Source organism: Trichosurus vulpecula, chromosome 7 (assembly GCF_011100635.1).
Source record: "Trichosurus vulpecula isolate mTriVul1 chromosome 7, mTriVul1.pri, whole genome shotgun sequence".
NCBI classification, from domain to species: Eukaryota; Metazoa; Chordata; class Mammalia; order Diprotodontia; family Phalangeridae; genus Trichosurus; species Trichosurus vulpecula.
In genome coordinates, this window is record NC_050579.1 from 186,067,599 (window position 1) to 186,081,878 (window position 14,280).

Here is a 14,280-nt window from a genome sequence, read left to right on the forward strand (position 1 = left end):
AATCCTCAAATAAATATCACATTAAAATACTGAAATCCAAAAGAAATTGAAATTAAGAAAACTACTGAACTAACAAATAAAACTAAGAGTTGGTTTTATGAAAAAACCAAATAAAATAGATAAATCTTTAGTTAATATGATTTTTTTAAAAAGGAAGAAGAAAACCAAATTACCAGTATCAAAAATGAAAAGGGTGAATTCACCACCAATGAAGAGGAAATTAAAACAATAATTAGAAACTATTTTGTCAACTATATGCCAATAAATTTAACAATCTTAGTAAAATGGATGAGCATTTACAAAAATATAAAATGCCCAGATTAAAAGAAGAGGAAATAAAATACTTAAATAACCCCATCTCAGAAAAACAAATTGAAAAGGCCACACCCAAGGACCTAGAAGGCCACATGTGTCCCTGAGGCCACAGGTTCCCCACCCTAGGACAAGATTATATCAAGTGGGATACTTTAGATAGGTCTGAAAGGACTGTGACAGAAAAATAACAACACTGAACTTGTTGACTATTAATGTGAGAAAAAGGAGTTTCAATAAAATGGTAAGAGTGGAAGCCAGATTACAGGGGTCTAGAAAGAGATTATGTAATGAGAAGCCAACTCTTTCCTGAAAAAAATGAGTAGCCAATTTTTTTCAAGAAGTTTGGTAGTAAAGAGAAGGAAAAAGATGGCACGGTAACTATATGGAATAGAAGGATCAAAGGACTCTTGTCTTTAGGACTGGGGAGACTTGATCATTCTGGGGGAAGATGACAGGAAGCAAGTGGAAAGAGAAAAACTGAAAATACATGAGAGGATCTAACCACTGAAAAATGGTCCTGAAGGAGTAAATGAGATCCAGGGGATAGTAGAGGAGTTGACAAATCTGATGCAGAGAGTTGGGATAACTCTTCATCTGTGTCTAGAAGGAATGAGGAAAGGACTGTTGATGATACTAAGAAGTGTTGATAAACAGATGAAGGAAGCTAAAGAGGGCTAGAATGTTTTAAGTGAAGAGGCTTAGCAATCTGCTGTAAGTGTATGGGATAAGAGTGAGGTCAGAGACTTGTGAAGAGAGGTAATGTTTTGGAAGTTACTTGGGGAATGAAATAGAGAGTCAATGGTAGAGCAAGGCCAGGTGAAGTTTTGTACCATTAGCTTGAGGTAGGCAAACTCGACTGTATCTGATGACTGTCTCCCTGAACTCTGAATAGCCGGGGAGCAGAAGGGGAGAATTAGATAATGGTGACTATCTACTTACCTATTTCTTTTTAAATGATGTCTTAATTTTTTCCCCAATTACATTAAAACAATTTTTAACATTTATTTTTTGTTGTTGTTTTTGAATTTTGAGTTCCATATTCTATCCTTCCCTCCCCCCTGAGATGGTAAGCAATTTGATATAGGTTATACGTGTGCAAAAATGTAAAACATTTCCATATTAGTCATTTTATACAAGAAGACTCAAACTAAAAAAGGAAGGAAGGAAGCAGGGAAGAAAGGAAGAAAGATAGTGTGCTTCAATCTGTATTCACACAATATCAGTTCTTTCTCTGGAGGTGGATAGCATTTTTGATCATGAGTTCTTTGGGACTGTCTTGAATCATTGTACTGCTGAGAATAGCTAAGTGATTCACAATTGATCGTTGTACAACATTGCTGTTACTGTACACAATGTTCTCCTGATTCTGCTCACTTTGCATCAGTTCATGTAAGTCTTTCCAGGTTTTTCTGAAATCATCCTGCTTATCATTTCTTATGGCACAATAACATTCCATAATAATCATATATCACAACTTATTCAGCCATTCCCCACTTGAGGGGCATCCCTTCAATTTCCAATTCTTAACTACCATAAAAAGAGTTACTATAAATATTTTTGTACAAGTAGGTCCTTTTCCCTTTGTTTTTTAATCTCTTTGGGATATAGACCTAGCAGTGGTATTGCTGGATCAAAGGGCATCACAGTTTTATAGCCCTCTGGACATAGTTCCAAATTGCTCTCCAGAACAGTTGGATCAGTCCACCAATAGTGCATTAGTATCCCGTCTTCCCCACATTCCTCCAATATGTATCATTTTCATTTTTTGTCATATTAGCCAGTCTGATGGGTGTGAGGTGGTAACTCAGAGTTATTTTGATTTGCATTTCTCTAACTAATAGTGATTTAGAGCATTTTTTCATATGACTACAAATAGCTTTGATTTCTTTATCTGAAAATTATTCATATCCTTTGACAATAATGGTGATTATTAAGGAACAAGGATTAGCAGGTCAGGAATTTGGAAAGATCAAGAGGAGCCAAGAGATCTTAGGGTAGTATCTAGGTAAGTATTAAGAAATTAGTAAAACATTAAGAAGGATGAGGTCTGGGGGACAGAGATTAAGCAAAGCCAGACAGGGGAGATAAACTTAGATAATAGGGTTAAGTCAAGGAGCCAGAGGCCATGATAAGGATAAATAAGTCAAATCAATTCATGGACAATTCATCCAAATCTTATTTCATGCAAACAATTTCATGTAGAAAAAAATAGTACAACCATTTGTTGTTGCTGTTAGCTGTTTCAGTTACGTCTAATTCTTCATGATCCTGTTTGGAGTTTTCTTGACAAAGATATTAGAGTGGTTTGCCACTTCTATCTCTAGCTCATTTTACAGAGGAAACTGAGGCAAACAGGGTTAAGTGACTTGCCCAGGGTCACACAACTACTAAGTATCTGAGGCTAAGCTTAAACTCAGGTCTGCTTGACTACAAGCCCAGTGCTCTATCCACCAGGCAGCCTTAGTCCAACCATCATGCTTCACTAAGATCCAAGAACTGAGGCACAGGGAAATCAAATTATGATAATAAATTCAACAGAAGAGCTGAAAATAGTGTCCAGGAATCCAAGATACCTGATATTCTATTCCACTAAGATTGTTGACTAATTTCCATATTGCCAAACCTTTATTGGAGATACTCATAGAATATAACCTAAGGAAGTTACTGGCTGAAGAAACCATAACAAGTAAATTTTCTTGGCCTTCCTGGAAATTAACATGAATCTGAGTATTATAAGCTAATCTCACCTCAAATTCTTTTTATAGATTACTCATGCAAATAGGTATCAAGAAGATAAACTGTGTATAAGGTACCTTTCCATTACGCATTTTTTTTGTTCCTAAAATACATGCCAACAAATGAATTAGAAATACCTAGAACAAGAGCAGCAGTTGGAATTTCTCTGGATTTTATTTGATAGTTCCAGTTTGTTGACTTCTTTCGAAACTCCAAATGAGATTTTCCCAGAAATTCTATTAGATTGTCAAATAGATTTTTATTCAATTCCTCTTGTAGTTCCTAAAAAAAATAAAAGGAAAAAAGCTCAGTATTTTTCCAAGTATAAGGAAGCTTTAGTGGTTCTGAAAGCTACCAAGCAAACTGTCATGGGTTCCTTTCCAAGTAAGAATTCTGATTTCTTAGATAACTACCAAGAGGAAATAGAATTTATTATTTCTTCCATCTCTGTCCTTAAGATCTATACATAATCTTTAGTGTGTTTATTTCCTTTTAGAGAATAGCTGAAGCAGATTATCTGTTTTAAAATGTTGTTTCTTGGAGCACTACAAAATGTTCAATATTATTATCATCATTATTATTGTTTACCATATATGCTGATGAATCATCTATATGATTAAGCAAAGATATACTACATTTCTTTTTAATTATTTAGCTCATCAGCACAGAACACCAGCAAAACAATAAACCCACTCCCCCACTACCCAAAAATTGAATGCAGATCTCAAAGATGAAGTGGAAGAAAGAAAGTAACTCGGTAGTTACTTTCTGGCAGATTGTCTTCCTTTCTAAACAGTTCCCATTAGATTATGAAACAAATGATGCAATCTCTACTGCCATTCAATAGTTCAAACCTAAAGAGTAAAAAACCTGGTTAATTATTTCAAACCAGAAGAATAAAAAGCATTGTCTTAAACAAATAAGGAAAGAAAAAATAAGGGTTCTCATTTTCAAAAAATTACCATTCTTGTTTGACCTAACAGGGGTTAAAAAAAAAAAACTATGATTCTAGGGCGAAGTTAAAAAGAAAGAATTATTTTTATTATATTACTTTTTTGTATAATAATTTGACCTCTATCCTACTTAGTTTCCCATTTTCTATTTCCAGTTATAAGAAGTTATATATGATTTACTCTAAGACTGAGAACTGACTCACTGAATTAATTTCTGTAGTTATAAAAATATCTTTGACCCACAAGGATTAACAGGCTATCCAAATACTTGTTATTTGTCAGATCCTGGTTCAGCAAAACAGGGAAAGAAAGCCCCAAGGAATTCCTTTGGTTAAGGGTTAATGTTCACTTTTGAATTGGTTTACTTGGTTTGCCAGTCCACTAATATGAACCAAAAAGAAAAAGTAACTAGATAGTGTATTTTGATGAGAGATTAGTATGCAATTTTGACTGGATTATCTTTCTCCCTCCAGGAAGATGAAAGGAAGTTTCTCTATGTGAACTTGGACAAGTAAACAGGGTAGCTCCACATCATCAAAACACAAGATGGGAACTGTCAGAAGGCAGACAGAAAAATATTAGTTTCAATCATTCTCTAAGACAGTTAATAATCCAAGGTCTTATTCATTTTGAAGGTTCTTACTAAGCATCTCAGAAAATGTGATATACAGAAAAAATATTTTAAACCTAAGTTTTCACATGCTTAATAAAAGAACCTACTAGTAACAGAAGATTTGTGGAATGCATAATCTAAAAAATACATGTAATACAATATAATTCATGTCTTCTGAATATTACAATACTATTTAAGAATATGTCTGTTTAGGGCTCCAAGAATTTACAAACCCTGAAGTTAAATAACGAAAATCATACTTTGAAGATATGATCCTAGATGACTGGGAATCCTGCCCAGTTTTAGCCCTGTGGCACTCTTTCCTTCTATTCTGGAGACAGCTAACAAACATCACCTTTGACAACATTGCAAATTGCTAGCCTGAATTCAGCAATCTTCTATTCTCTTAAGATTGGTACCTGGCAACCTTTCACCTTTCATCTGCAGAAAGCAGAAAGGAAAATAACTAAGTGTTTTGGTATAAAAGGACTTTTCTGAGACCTGAGACCTCCTTGTGGTAAGTAAAAATTAATCTTCTTCAACTTCCATTGACCTATATGTGAAAAATAGGATAATACTTAACTAAAAATGCAATATTCACTATTCTATCTCCTATTCTCTTCCAACAATTTTAATTAGAGCTTAAAAACTTGCTACAGTTAACTGAGATTTTATGGCACTTCAATTGTTTTGGTTTCAAATGGTACTATTATTAATTTTTTAAAATTTCATTAGGATAGCAGATCTAGAGTTAAACTGAGTCTTAAAGAGTTCATCTAGTCCAAACTCTCAGTTATTTTACACATGAGGAAACTAACACTCGGAGGTAAGAAGTTCCTTGCTTAAGGTTTATAGACAATAAATAACATAGCCAGAATTTGAACTCAAGTCCTATGATTACAAATTCAGTGCCTTTTCTACTGTACCATTTGGTGTTAATAACCAACTCAATTCAACAAACATTTATTAAGCACCTCCTAACAGCTTTCTTGCCAAACACTAAAGTTCATTATGGTACTTTTATCAACAAGTAATGACTGTAATGATAACAACAACAATACCAATAACGACAAGCAGAAACTCTATCGTACAGTTTGTAACTACATTAGTAGAAATGGTTTTATGTACTCATGGAATGTTGTAACTGAAATTCAGGGAAAGAAACTAAGGGCCACAAGGCTAGCGTGACGTGTCTGAAATCACTCATGTAAGTGCTGACTTCCAGAACTATTTCGTGGTGCTACTTCATAGTTTATTGTGTCTATACGACACAATTCTGGAAGGATATATATGGTGTTACTTAAGGGCACCCAATATGAACAGTGTTCAGACTTCACAAGGGGTAAAATATGTATGGTACTCATCTTTTTTCTTCTTTATGTAGAATTTTATTTTTCTTCCTAGGTACATGTCAAGAAAAAATTTAGCATTCATTTTTACAAGATTTTGAGTTCCAAATTATTCTTCCTCCCCTCTCCTCTTCTGAAAATGGTGGGCAGTTTGTTTGATATAGTGTATACATATGCTATCCTGTAAAAATATTTCCATATTAGTTACAGTTGTGAAACAACAAAATCAAAAGAAAAAAAAAACAAGAATAATAAAGTAATTAAAAATACATGCTTCAATCCGTATTCAGATTCCATTAGTTCTTTATCTGGATGTGGATAGCATTTTCCTTCATGAGTCCTTTGTACCTGTCTTAGATCATTATGTTGCTGAGAAGAGTTGAGTCAGTCACAGCCGATCATCACACAATGTTGCTGATACTGTGCACAATGTTTTCCTGGCTCTGTTCATTTCACTTTGCATCAGTTCATGTAAGTCTTCCCACGTTTTTCTGAAATCTGCCTGTTCATCATTTCTTATTGCATTCCATTACATTCATATACCACAGCTTGTTCAGCCATTCCCCAATTGATGCGCATTCCCCCAATTTCCAATATTTTGCAACCACAAAAAAGGCTGCTATAAATATTTTTACACATGTAGGTCCTTTTCCCTTTTTTATGATCACTTTAGGATACAGACCTAGTAGTGGTATTGCTGGTTCTAAGGGCATGTACAGTTTGGTTGCCCTCTGGGTATAGTTCCAAAATGGTTGAATCTGTTCAACTCTACCAATGATGCTTCAGTATCCCATTTTTCCCTCATTCCCTCTGATACGCATCACTTTCCTTTTCTGTCATATGTGAGGTAGTACCTCACAGTTGTTTTAATTTGCATTTCTCTAATCAAAAGTAATTTAGAGTACTTCTTCATATATCTTTGGATAGTTTTGATTTCTTCATGTGAAAACTGCCTGTTCATATCCTTTGACCATTTATCAACTGGGGAATGACTTGCTTTCTTATAAATTTGACTCAGTTCTCTATATATTTGAGAAATGAGGCCTTTATCACTTGTTGTAAAGATTGTTTCCCATCTTCATGCTTTCCTTCTAATCTTGGTTACATTGGTTTTGTTTATACAAAAGTTTTTGAATTTAATAAAATAAAAATTATCTATTTTACATTTTGTAATGCTGTCCATCTCATTTGGTCATGAATTCTTCCCCATCTCATAGATCTGATAGGTAGACTATTCTTTGATCTTCTTATTTGCTTATGGTATCACCCTTTATGTCTAAATCATGCCAAAGATCTGTCATATCTAACTTTCCCAATATTCCCTTTACCTCCTTGGTTTCTTTCTTGTTTATTTTTTGGTTGGATTTATCAAGTTCTGAAGGGGGACAGTTGAGGTCCCCCATTAATACAGTTTTGCTGTCTATTTCCTATTTCTTCCTGCAACCCACTTAACTTCTCTTTAAGAATCTGTATACTAGGGGGCAGCTGGGTGGTGCAGTGAGTAGAGCACTGGCCCTGGAGTCAGGAGGACCTGAGTTCAAATCCGGCCTCAGACACTTGACACATGTACTAGCTGTGTGACCTTGGGCAAGTCACTTAACCCCCAATTGCCCTGCCAAAAAAAGCAAAAAAAAAAAAAAGAATCTGTATACTATACCACTTGGTGCATATATGTTTAGTATTGATATTGCTTCATTGTCTATGGTATCTTTTAGCAAGATGGAGTTTCCTTCCTTATTTCTTAATTAGGTCTCTTTTTGCTTTTAGTTTGTCTTAGATCAGGATTGCTACCCCTGCTTTTTTTTTTTTAATTTACTTTAGCTGAAGCATAATAGATTCTGCTCCAACACCTTAACTTTACTCTGTGTGTCTCTCTGTTTCATATGTGTTTCTTGTAAACAACATAATGTATGACTCCAGTTTTTGATCCACTCTGCTATCCTCTTCTGTTTTATTAGAGTTCCTCTCATTCACATTCACAGTTATGATTACTACCTATGTATTTCCCTAAATCCTATTTTTCCTACTGTTTGTCCTCTCTCTCTTTTCATCCTTTCCCTCTTCGCCAGTATTTTGCTTCTGTCTATCACCTCCCATGGTCTGTCCTCCCTTCTGTCAGTCCCTATCCCCCACATCCCCTTTACTTGATCCCCTCCCTTCCCACTTCCCTGCCTGGTAAGATAGATTTCTACATTCAATTGATTGCGTATATGATTCCCTCTTTGAGCCAATACTGATGAGAGTAAGGTTCCAGTAATGCTCATAGCTCACTCTTCCACCTTCCCTTCCGCTGTAATAGGTCTTTTGCGCCTCTTCATGTGAAATAATTTACCCCATTCTACCTCTCCTTTCCTTCTGCACACAGTGTACTCTTCTTTCTCATCCCTTATTTTTTTTATCTCATTCCTTGAAATTCACCTTATACCCTTACCCTCTATATATATTACTTCTAGCTATACTATTAATGATACAATTTTTAAGAATTACAAATGTTATCTTCCCATGTAGGGATCTAAATAGTTTAGCTCTATTGAATCCCTTAGGTTTTCTTTTCCCTTTGTATTTGTTTATGTTTCTCTTGAGTCATGATATTGGAGGTCAAATTTTTGGTTCATTTCTGGTCTTCTCCTTATGAAAGCTTAAAATCCTTCTATTTCACTGAATGACCATTTTTTCCCTTGATATATCATGCTTAATTTTGCTGGGTAAATGATTCTTGGTTGTAGTCCTAGCTCCTTTGCCTTCTAGAATATCATGTTCCATGACCTCCAATCCTTTAATGTTGCAGCTGCCAAGTCTTGTGTAATCTTGATTGTGATTCCCTGATATTTGAATTATTTTTTTCTGGCCACTTGTACTATTTTTTCCTTGACCTGGTAGTTCTGAAATTTGGCTATAATGTTCCTTGGAGTTTTTATTTTGGGATCTCTTTCCTGAAGTGATCAGTAGATTCTTTCAACACCTATTCTCCTCTCTGGTTACAGGACTTCTGGGCAGTTTTCCTTGATAACTTCTTGAAAGATGCCATCCAGGTACTCCTTTTCATTACAGCTTTCAGGTAGTCCAATGATTCTGATATTGTCTCTCCTGGATTTATTTTCCAGGTCAGCTGTTTTTCCCATGCTGTATTTTACAGTTTCTTCTATTTCCTTCACTCTTTTGAATGTATTTGATTGATTCTTGATGTCTCATAGAGTCATTAGCTTCCATTTGCCCAATTCTCACTTTTAAGTTGTTGTTTTCCACAATTAGCTTTTGTACTTTCCTTTCCATTTGGCCAACTGTACTCTTTAAGGAGTTGTTTGTTTTTTTTTCCCTTCTGTGGATTTTGTATCTCCTTTTCCATTTGGCCAGGTCTATTTTTTAACACTTTTCCAAACTGTTACTCTTTTTTCACAATTCTCTTGCATCACTCTCATTTCTTTTCCCATTTTTTCTTCTACCTCTCTTATATGATTTTTAAGCTCCTTTTTGAGCTCCTCTATGAGTTCTTTCTGGTCTGAGACCACTTTCTCTTTTTCTTTGGGGTTTTGCCCATAGGTATTTTGACATTGTGTTCTCTTCTGAGTCTGTATCTTGATCTTCCCTGTCACCACAGTAACTTTCTGTGGTCAGATTCTTTTTTTTCTTGTTTTTTGCTCATCTTTTTTTTTGGGGGGGGGGTGGGGGAGGGATTTTTCCTTTCTTTTAAATATGAGCTCTACACCCAGGGTGGAAGGGGCACTGTCTCAGGCTTCTTGTCCCAGTGGCTGCAGGCTCTGGCTGTTTACCTGGTGCTGCACTGATGTTGCTCTGAGGCCCCCTGGAGGAACCTCATGTCTGGTGCTGTGTTGAGGGGGTAGGGTAGGGGCTGGCTGGCACTGCTGGAGGCCTTAGAGGTCTGACAGCTTACCTGGTTCTGAGCTAGCATCTTCATAGTGGTGTCTGGCATGTGCTGAGGCCCAGTGGAGTGTTTCTGCGTTTCCCTGGGTCTACACTGAAGCTCATGAAGGTCTGGCTGCTGGAGGATGCCTGTTTGCCTGGGGCTATACTGAAGCAAATAGTGGTTCTCAGTGCTGGAATCTGTCAGTTTCCCTGACTATGCTAAGACATATGGGAGGGTCCTGGTGTTGGCATCTGCCTGCTCCACCACACTGGGACTTAGGATCTCCTGCTGGTTTGCTGAGGTGGGGCTTGCTGTTGGCTTGCTGGGATGTCCTGGAATGCACTCCCCTTTAGTGAGATGGACCTTTCTTGTCAATTTTCCAAGTTTCTTGGGCTAAAAGACTATTTCACCCTGTCTTTTTGCTGGTTCTGTTGTTCCAGGCTTTGTTTTAGGGTGCTATTTTATAGCTGTTTGTAGGTGAAAATGGGAGAGTTACAATGATTTACTGCTTACTCTGCCATCTTGTCTCCCAAAGTCCTCCCAGGTTTTTTTTTTTTGTTTTTTGTTTTTTTTGTTAAGGAGCCACTGTCTTAGGCCACTTCCAGGCAGTGAGTATCTATTTTCTGTGAAGAACTTTTCACAGAATGTCATGACCTTCTCCTTACTTTTCAGTTCATTCTCCCTCAATTTAATTCAATAATTAAAGAAACATTTAAAACACAATTGCTGTATGAATGCACAGCAGATTAAAGTTAAACGATTTATTCACCTAAAAAGTACCGTGCTTGATTGGTACTGAAAATAAAGACTTGAAAGACAACAGCATCTTTAGCCTTGTGGAATTATAGTCTAATAGTGAAATATGACATTTCTACAAACAAATACAATATAAAACAGGATATGTGGTAATCCACAAGAAGTGTTTTAAGACAAATCAAGGAGGGTGATACCATTCACCAAATTCCTTTAATAATGTATACCATAGTTGCCAATATTTCCCATTATCTCCCATATTATTTTCCTTTGGGAACTATGCAGGTAGAAGATTGATCACTTCTTGTATAAATCTCCTCAAAACTCTTGATCAGACTGCTGATACAACCCCAGAGAGTGGGCATGGGATGTATAAGTAACGGTCATGCCTCAAAGCCTAGCAATAAGACTGTACATGGGGCATAACAAAAGTAAAATTACACTTAAAGAGGTAGTCACAAAAGGCATTCAGTATAAACACAATCCAAAAGTCTGAAAGTTATTACTACTTGCTGCTTGGTGCATGAGATTTTCCCATGAAAGGTATATAACTTATACTTGACCATTTTGTTTTATTTCAAATATTTTATCAAGGAAGAGAAGGAAAGAACTAAGTGATCTAAAATATTAAGCAAACTTTGAGTCATTATTATAGTACCTACCTCAGCTTCAGATTTCATCTGTTGCCATAACAACTGACAAGTGTCAAAGCGTAGTTTGCTATCTTCAGAAAGACCTTCACCTTCATTGAAATAGTCAGCTGAGAACACAGAAAAGAAATGAGAACCTGGAATTTTTAAAATTTATTTTGCTCATATTGACTATGAAAAAACACAATTCAACCTCTTAAAGAAAACCTCTCTTGGTTTGAGACTAAAAATCACCCTAACTTGCAGAAGTGCTAGCCAAAATGTCGGTCATATAGCACACTTGTCACAGAAAATGGTTAACACCACAGAGGAGGGAGGTATAAAATAATGTCAAATCTTAACACATCTCAGGAATATACATGATCATAAACACTTTCCCCAAAATATTAAGAGGTGGCAAAAAAAAAGAATGCTCTTGGAAAATCATAAATCACAGAATCTCAGAATCAGAGAGGACCTCATTGGTCATCTAGTCTAATCCATACTTGAACCAGAATCCCCTCAACAATATCTCTGCCATGAAAATATAACCACCTTCCTCAGTTAACCAGCTGTGTGCTCTTGAACAAGATCTTTTGGCCTCAGTTTTCTCATCTATAAAATAAATGTCTTCTAATTCTAAATTTCTATGACCTTAAACATCACAAAGGATCAATGTTGCTTGCCACTTTTCTAAGGCATCATATAAAGACCAGTTTTAAAATGGTAAATCACTACATGGAGTACGAAATTAGTTCAGATTTCTAAATTTCACTTTTCAATCCTTCAGTTCTGCTTATTAGTTTAAAAGAAGCCAGCCTGCCAAATGATAGCTCCAAAATGCTGTCTTCAGTGTTTCTAATTTCATTTATGATGAATACCATGAAAAGAAATACATCAAACTTGAGATAAGTGTGACATCAATGTAAATAATATCTTAGGAATAGCAAAACAAGTTGTGGCATATGAATACAGTGGAATACTACTGGGATAAAAGAAATAATGAAAGGAACAGAGAAAGGTTTCCAAGTGAAGTGAGCAGAACCAGAGGAACAATTTATAAAACAAAAACACTGTAAATACAAATGACTTTGAAAGACTTATGTACCCTGGCCAATACTACCCACCTCTTAAGAGAGTAGTGACAGACTCAATGCAAAATGAGACATAACTTTTTTGCATATGGCTAATGCAGGAATTTATTTTGCTTGATTCTGCATATTTGTTCTTTTGATGGGGATTTCAGAGATAGGAAAGAAAGGAAATAGATTTTTGTTAATTGAAATAAATTAAAAATAACAAACAACATCACTTTGGACTTGCATAGCATTCTACAGATTTCAAAGTATTTGCACACACATCATTTCACCTTGCAACAACACTATGAGACAGGTAGGGAAAATGAACAAACTTAGACACAGCAGTTAAATTCCTTGTCCAAGACCACCAATGGAGGAAATAGAGACACTAAAACTTTTGATGTATGTCATTCCTATTCAGCGTATATAGGTCATGGTCTACAGATAAACATGCACCAAAGTATATTATCTAATGCTGTATAAATTTGTAGTCCTAAAAAACTTCTGTTTTGCATATTTATTGTTTCTTTTTAAACTGTAATACAAAAGGATGGGGCCCACAATTATTAAATAAGAATGTAGCTGTTTCCAATGTAGAAAACCCTTACAGTAGTGGGAAACAATGACCTAATGAAATTCTGGCAAAATATCAAAGGTACATGCTTAGAAGAATTATGGAGTAGGTTGCCAAGTGTCAAATTGGGTTCTTGGAACACATCTAACCTTGCCTGCTGCTTCTTTGAATTCCCACTTTTGTCAGTACCGACCCTTATTTCTGATCCTGGGACATAGCTCCTTCTCTGGCTCTGGCCTACTTCCTGTCTGGTGATAATTAAGCATTGGCACTCCCTAGAACAACCAAGCTCCTGCTAGTTTCTGACCCCTGCTAAGAAATTTGTCACAGTGGCTCCTGCTTCTGGCCCCACCCCTAGAGACTGGGTTGAGGAACAACTGTACTGCTACTACTTTTATTTGGCACTTCCTGACACTGCGAAATTTATACAGAAAAAAAAAGTTATGGGTAAATTCCTCATCTGTATCAGTAGAAGGAATTTCTGCACAGAAAGTTCCTCATGAAATCATAGATCTGGACAAAAATAAAATGCTTTCATTGTATGCTTTACAAACTACTCTGTACACCATGAAACACTATGTAAACGTGAATTATTTGGCAGGTTTATTGGTACATAAACAGATCAGTAACACTGATTATTTATTGAATTTAGGTAAAATCCTGTAAAATAATTTTACATAATATACTTTGGACAGCTAATTAAAAAAAAGGAATCTGCCAACATATATCATTTACTTTCTTAAAAGAAGAAAGAACAAAATAGTCTACAAGTCTAAATTAAAAGTTTCTATGTCTAAAAGTAATTTTTAACATTAAAGGATTTTATTTTTATTACTTACCAGTCCCTGAAAAAAGGAACTATTTCTAATGTGTACTCACTGTTTGCTATCTCAAGTTCATTTCTGTGACTTTTCAATCTTTCAAGGAAAAAAATAATTAAAAACCAAGACAGTATACTCTAATTTGAGACCAACTTAATAATGCCCATAAGCCCTAAGTCACTCTTTTTTTCTTCTGTTAGTGAGAAGCTCTAGTAGTGTTTGGAAAGGGGGTGGGGAACCTGTGGCATATGGCCCTCTAGGTCCTCAAGTGCAGCCCTTTGACTGAATCCAAACTTCACTGAACAAAATTTGAAGTCCGGATTCAATCAAAAGGTTGCACTTGAGGACCTAGAGAGCCACATGAGGTTCCCCACCCTTAGTTTAGAGTCATGTCTTCTACTTTTTTTTCCTCTGAAGTGATCATTATTTTCTTCTCAAGCATCTGGTTACACATCAGCCTGGCTTAGATTATGAGGAACAGGGTCAAGAGTTGACCTCTTTGATCTTTGAGAAAAGTCCTATTCCACATTCAAATTATTACTTTTGTCTCAATTCAATAATTTCTTGACTATGTGGGTCTTTTAAGTTCCTAA

The 14,280-nt window shown here is 35.8% G+C and overlaps 1 protein-coding gene across 2 annotated transcripts in view; it reads right to left on the reverse strand.

The window, feature by feature from the left end:
* ORC3 (origin recognition complex subunit 3) overlaps nucleotides 1-14,280 on the reverse strand; it is a 128,323-nt gene that overhangs the window by 99,441 nt on the left and 14,602 nt on the right. For both annotated transcript variants that reach the window (XM_036768749.1, XM_036768748.1), the window contains exons 3-4: nucleotides 11,247-11,344; nucleotides 3,189-3,333 (exon numbers count right to left, since the gene is read on the reverse strand). In XM_036768749.1, coding sequence (XP_036624644.1) covers nucleotides 3,189-3,333; nucleotides 11,247-11,344 — 243 coding nt within the window. The remainder of the gene's footprint in view (nucleotides 1-3,188; nucleotides 3,334-11,246; nucleotides 11,345-14,280) is intronic.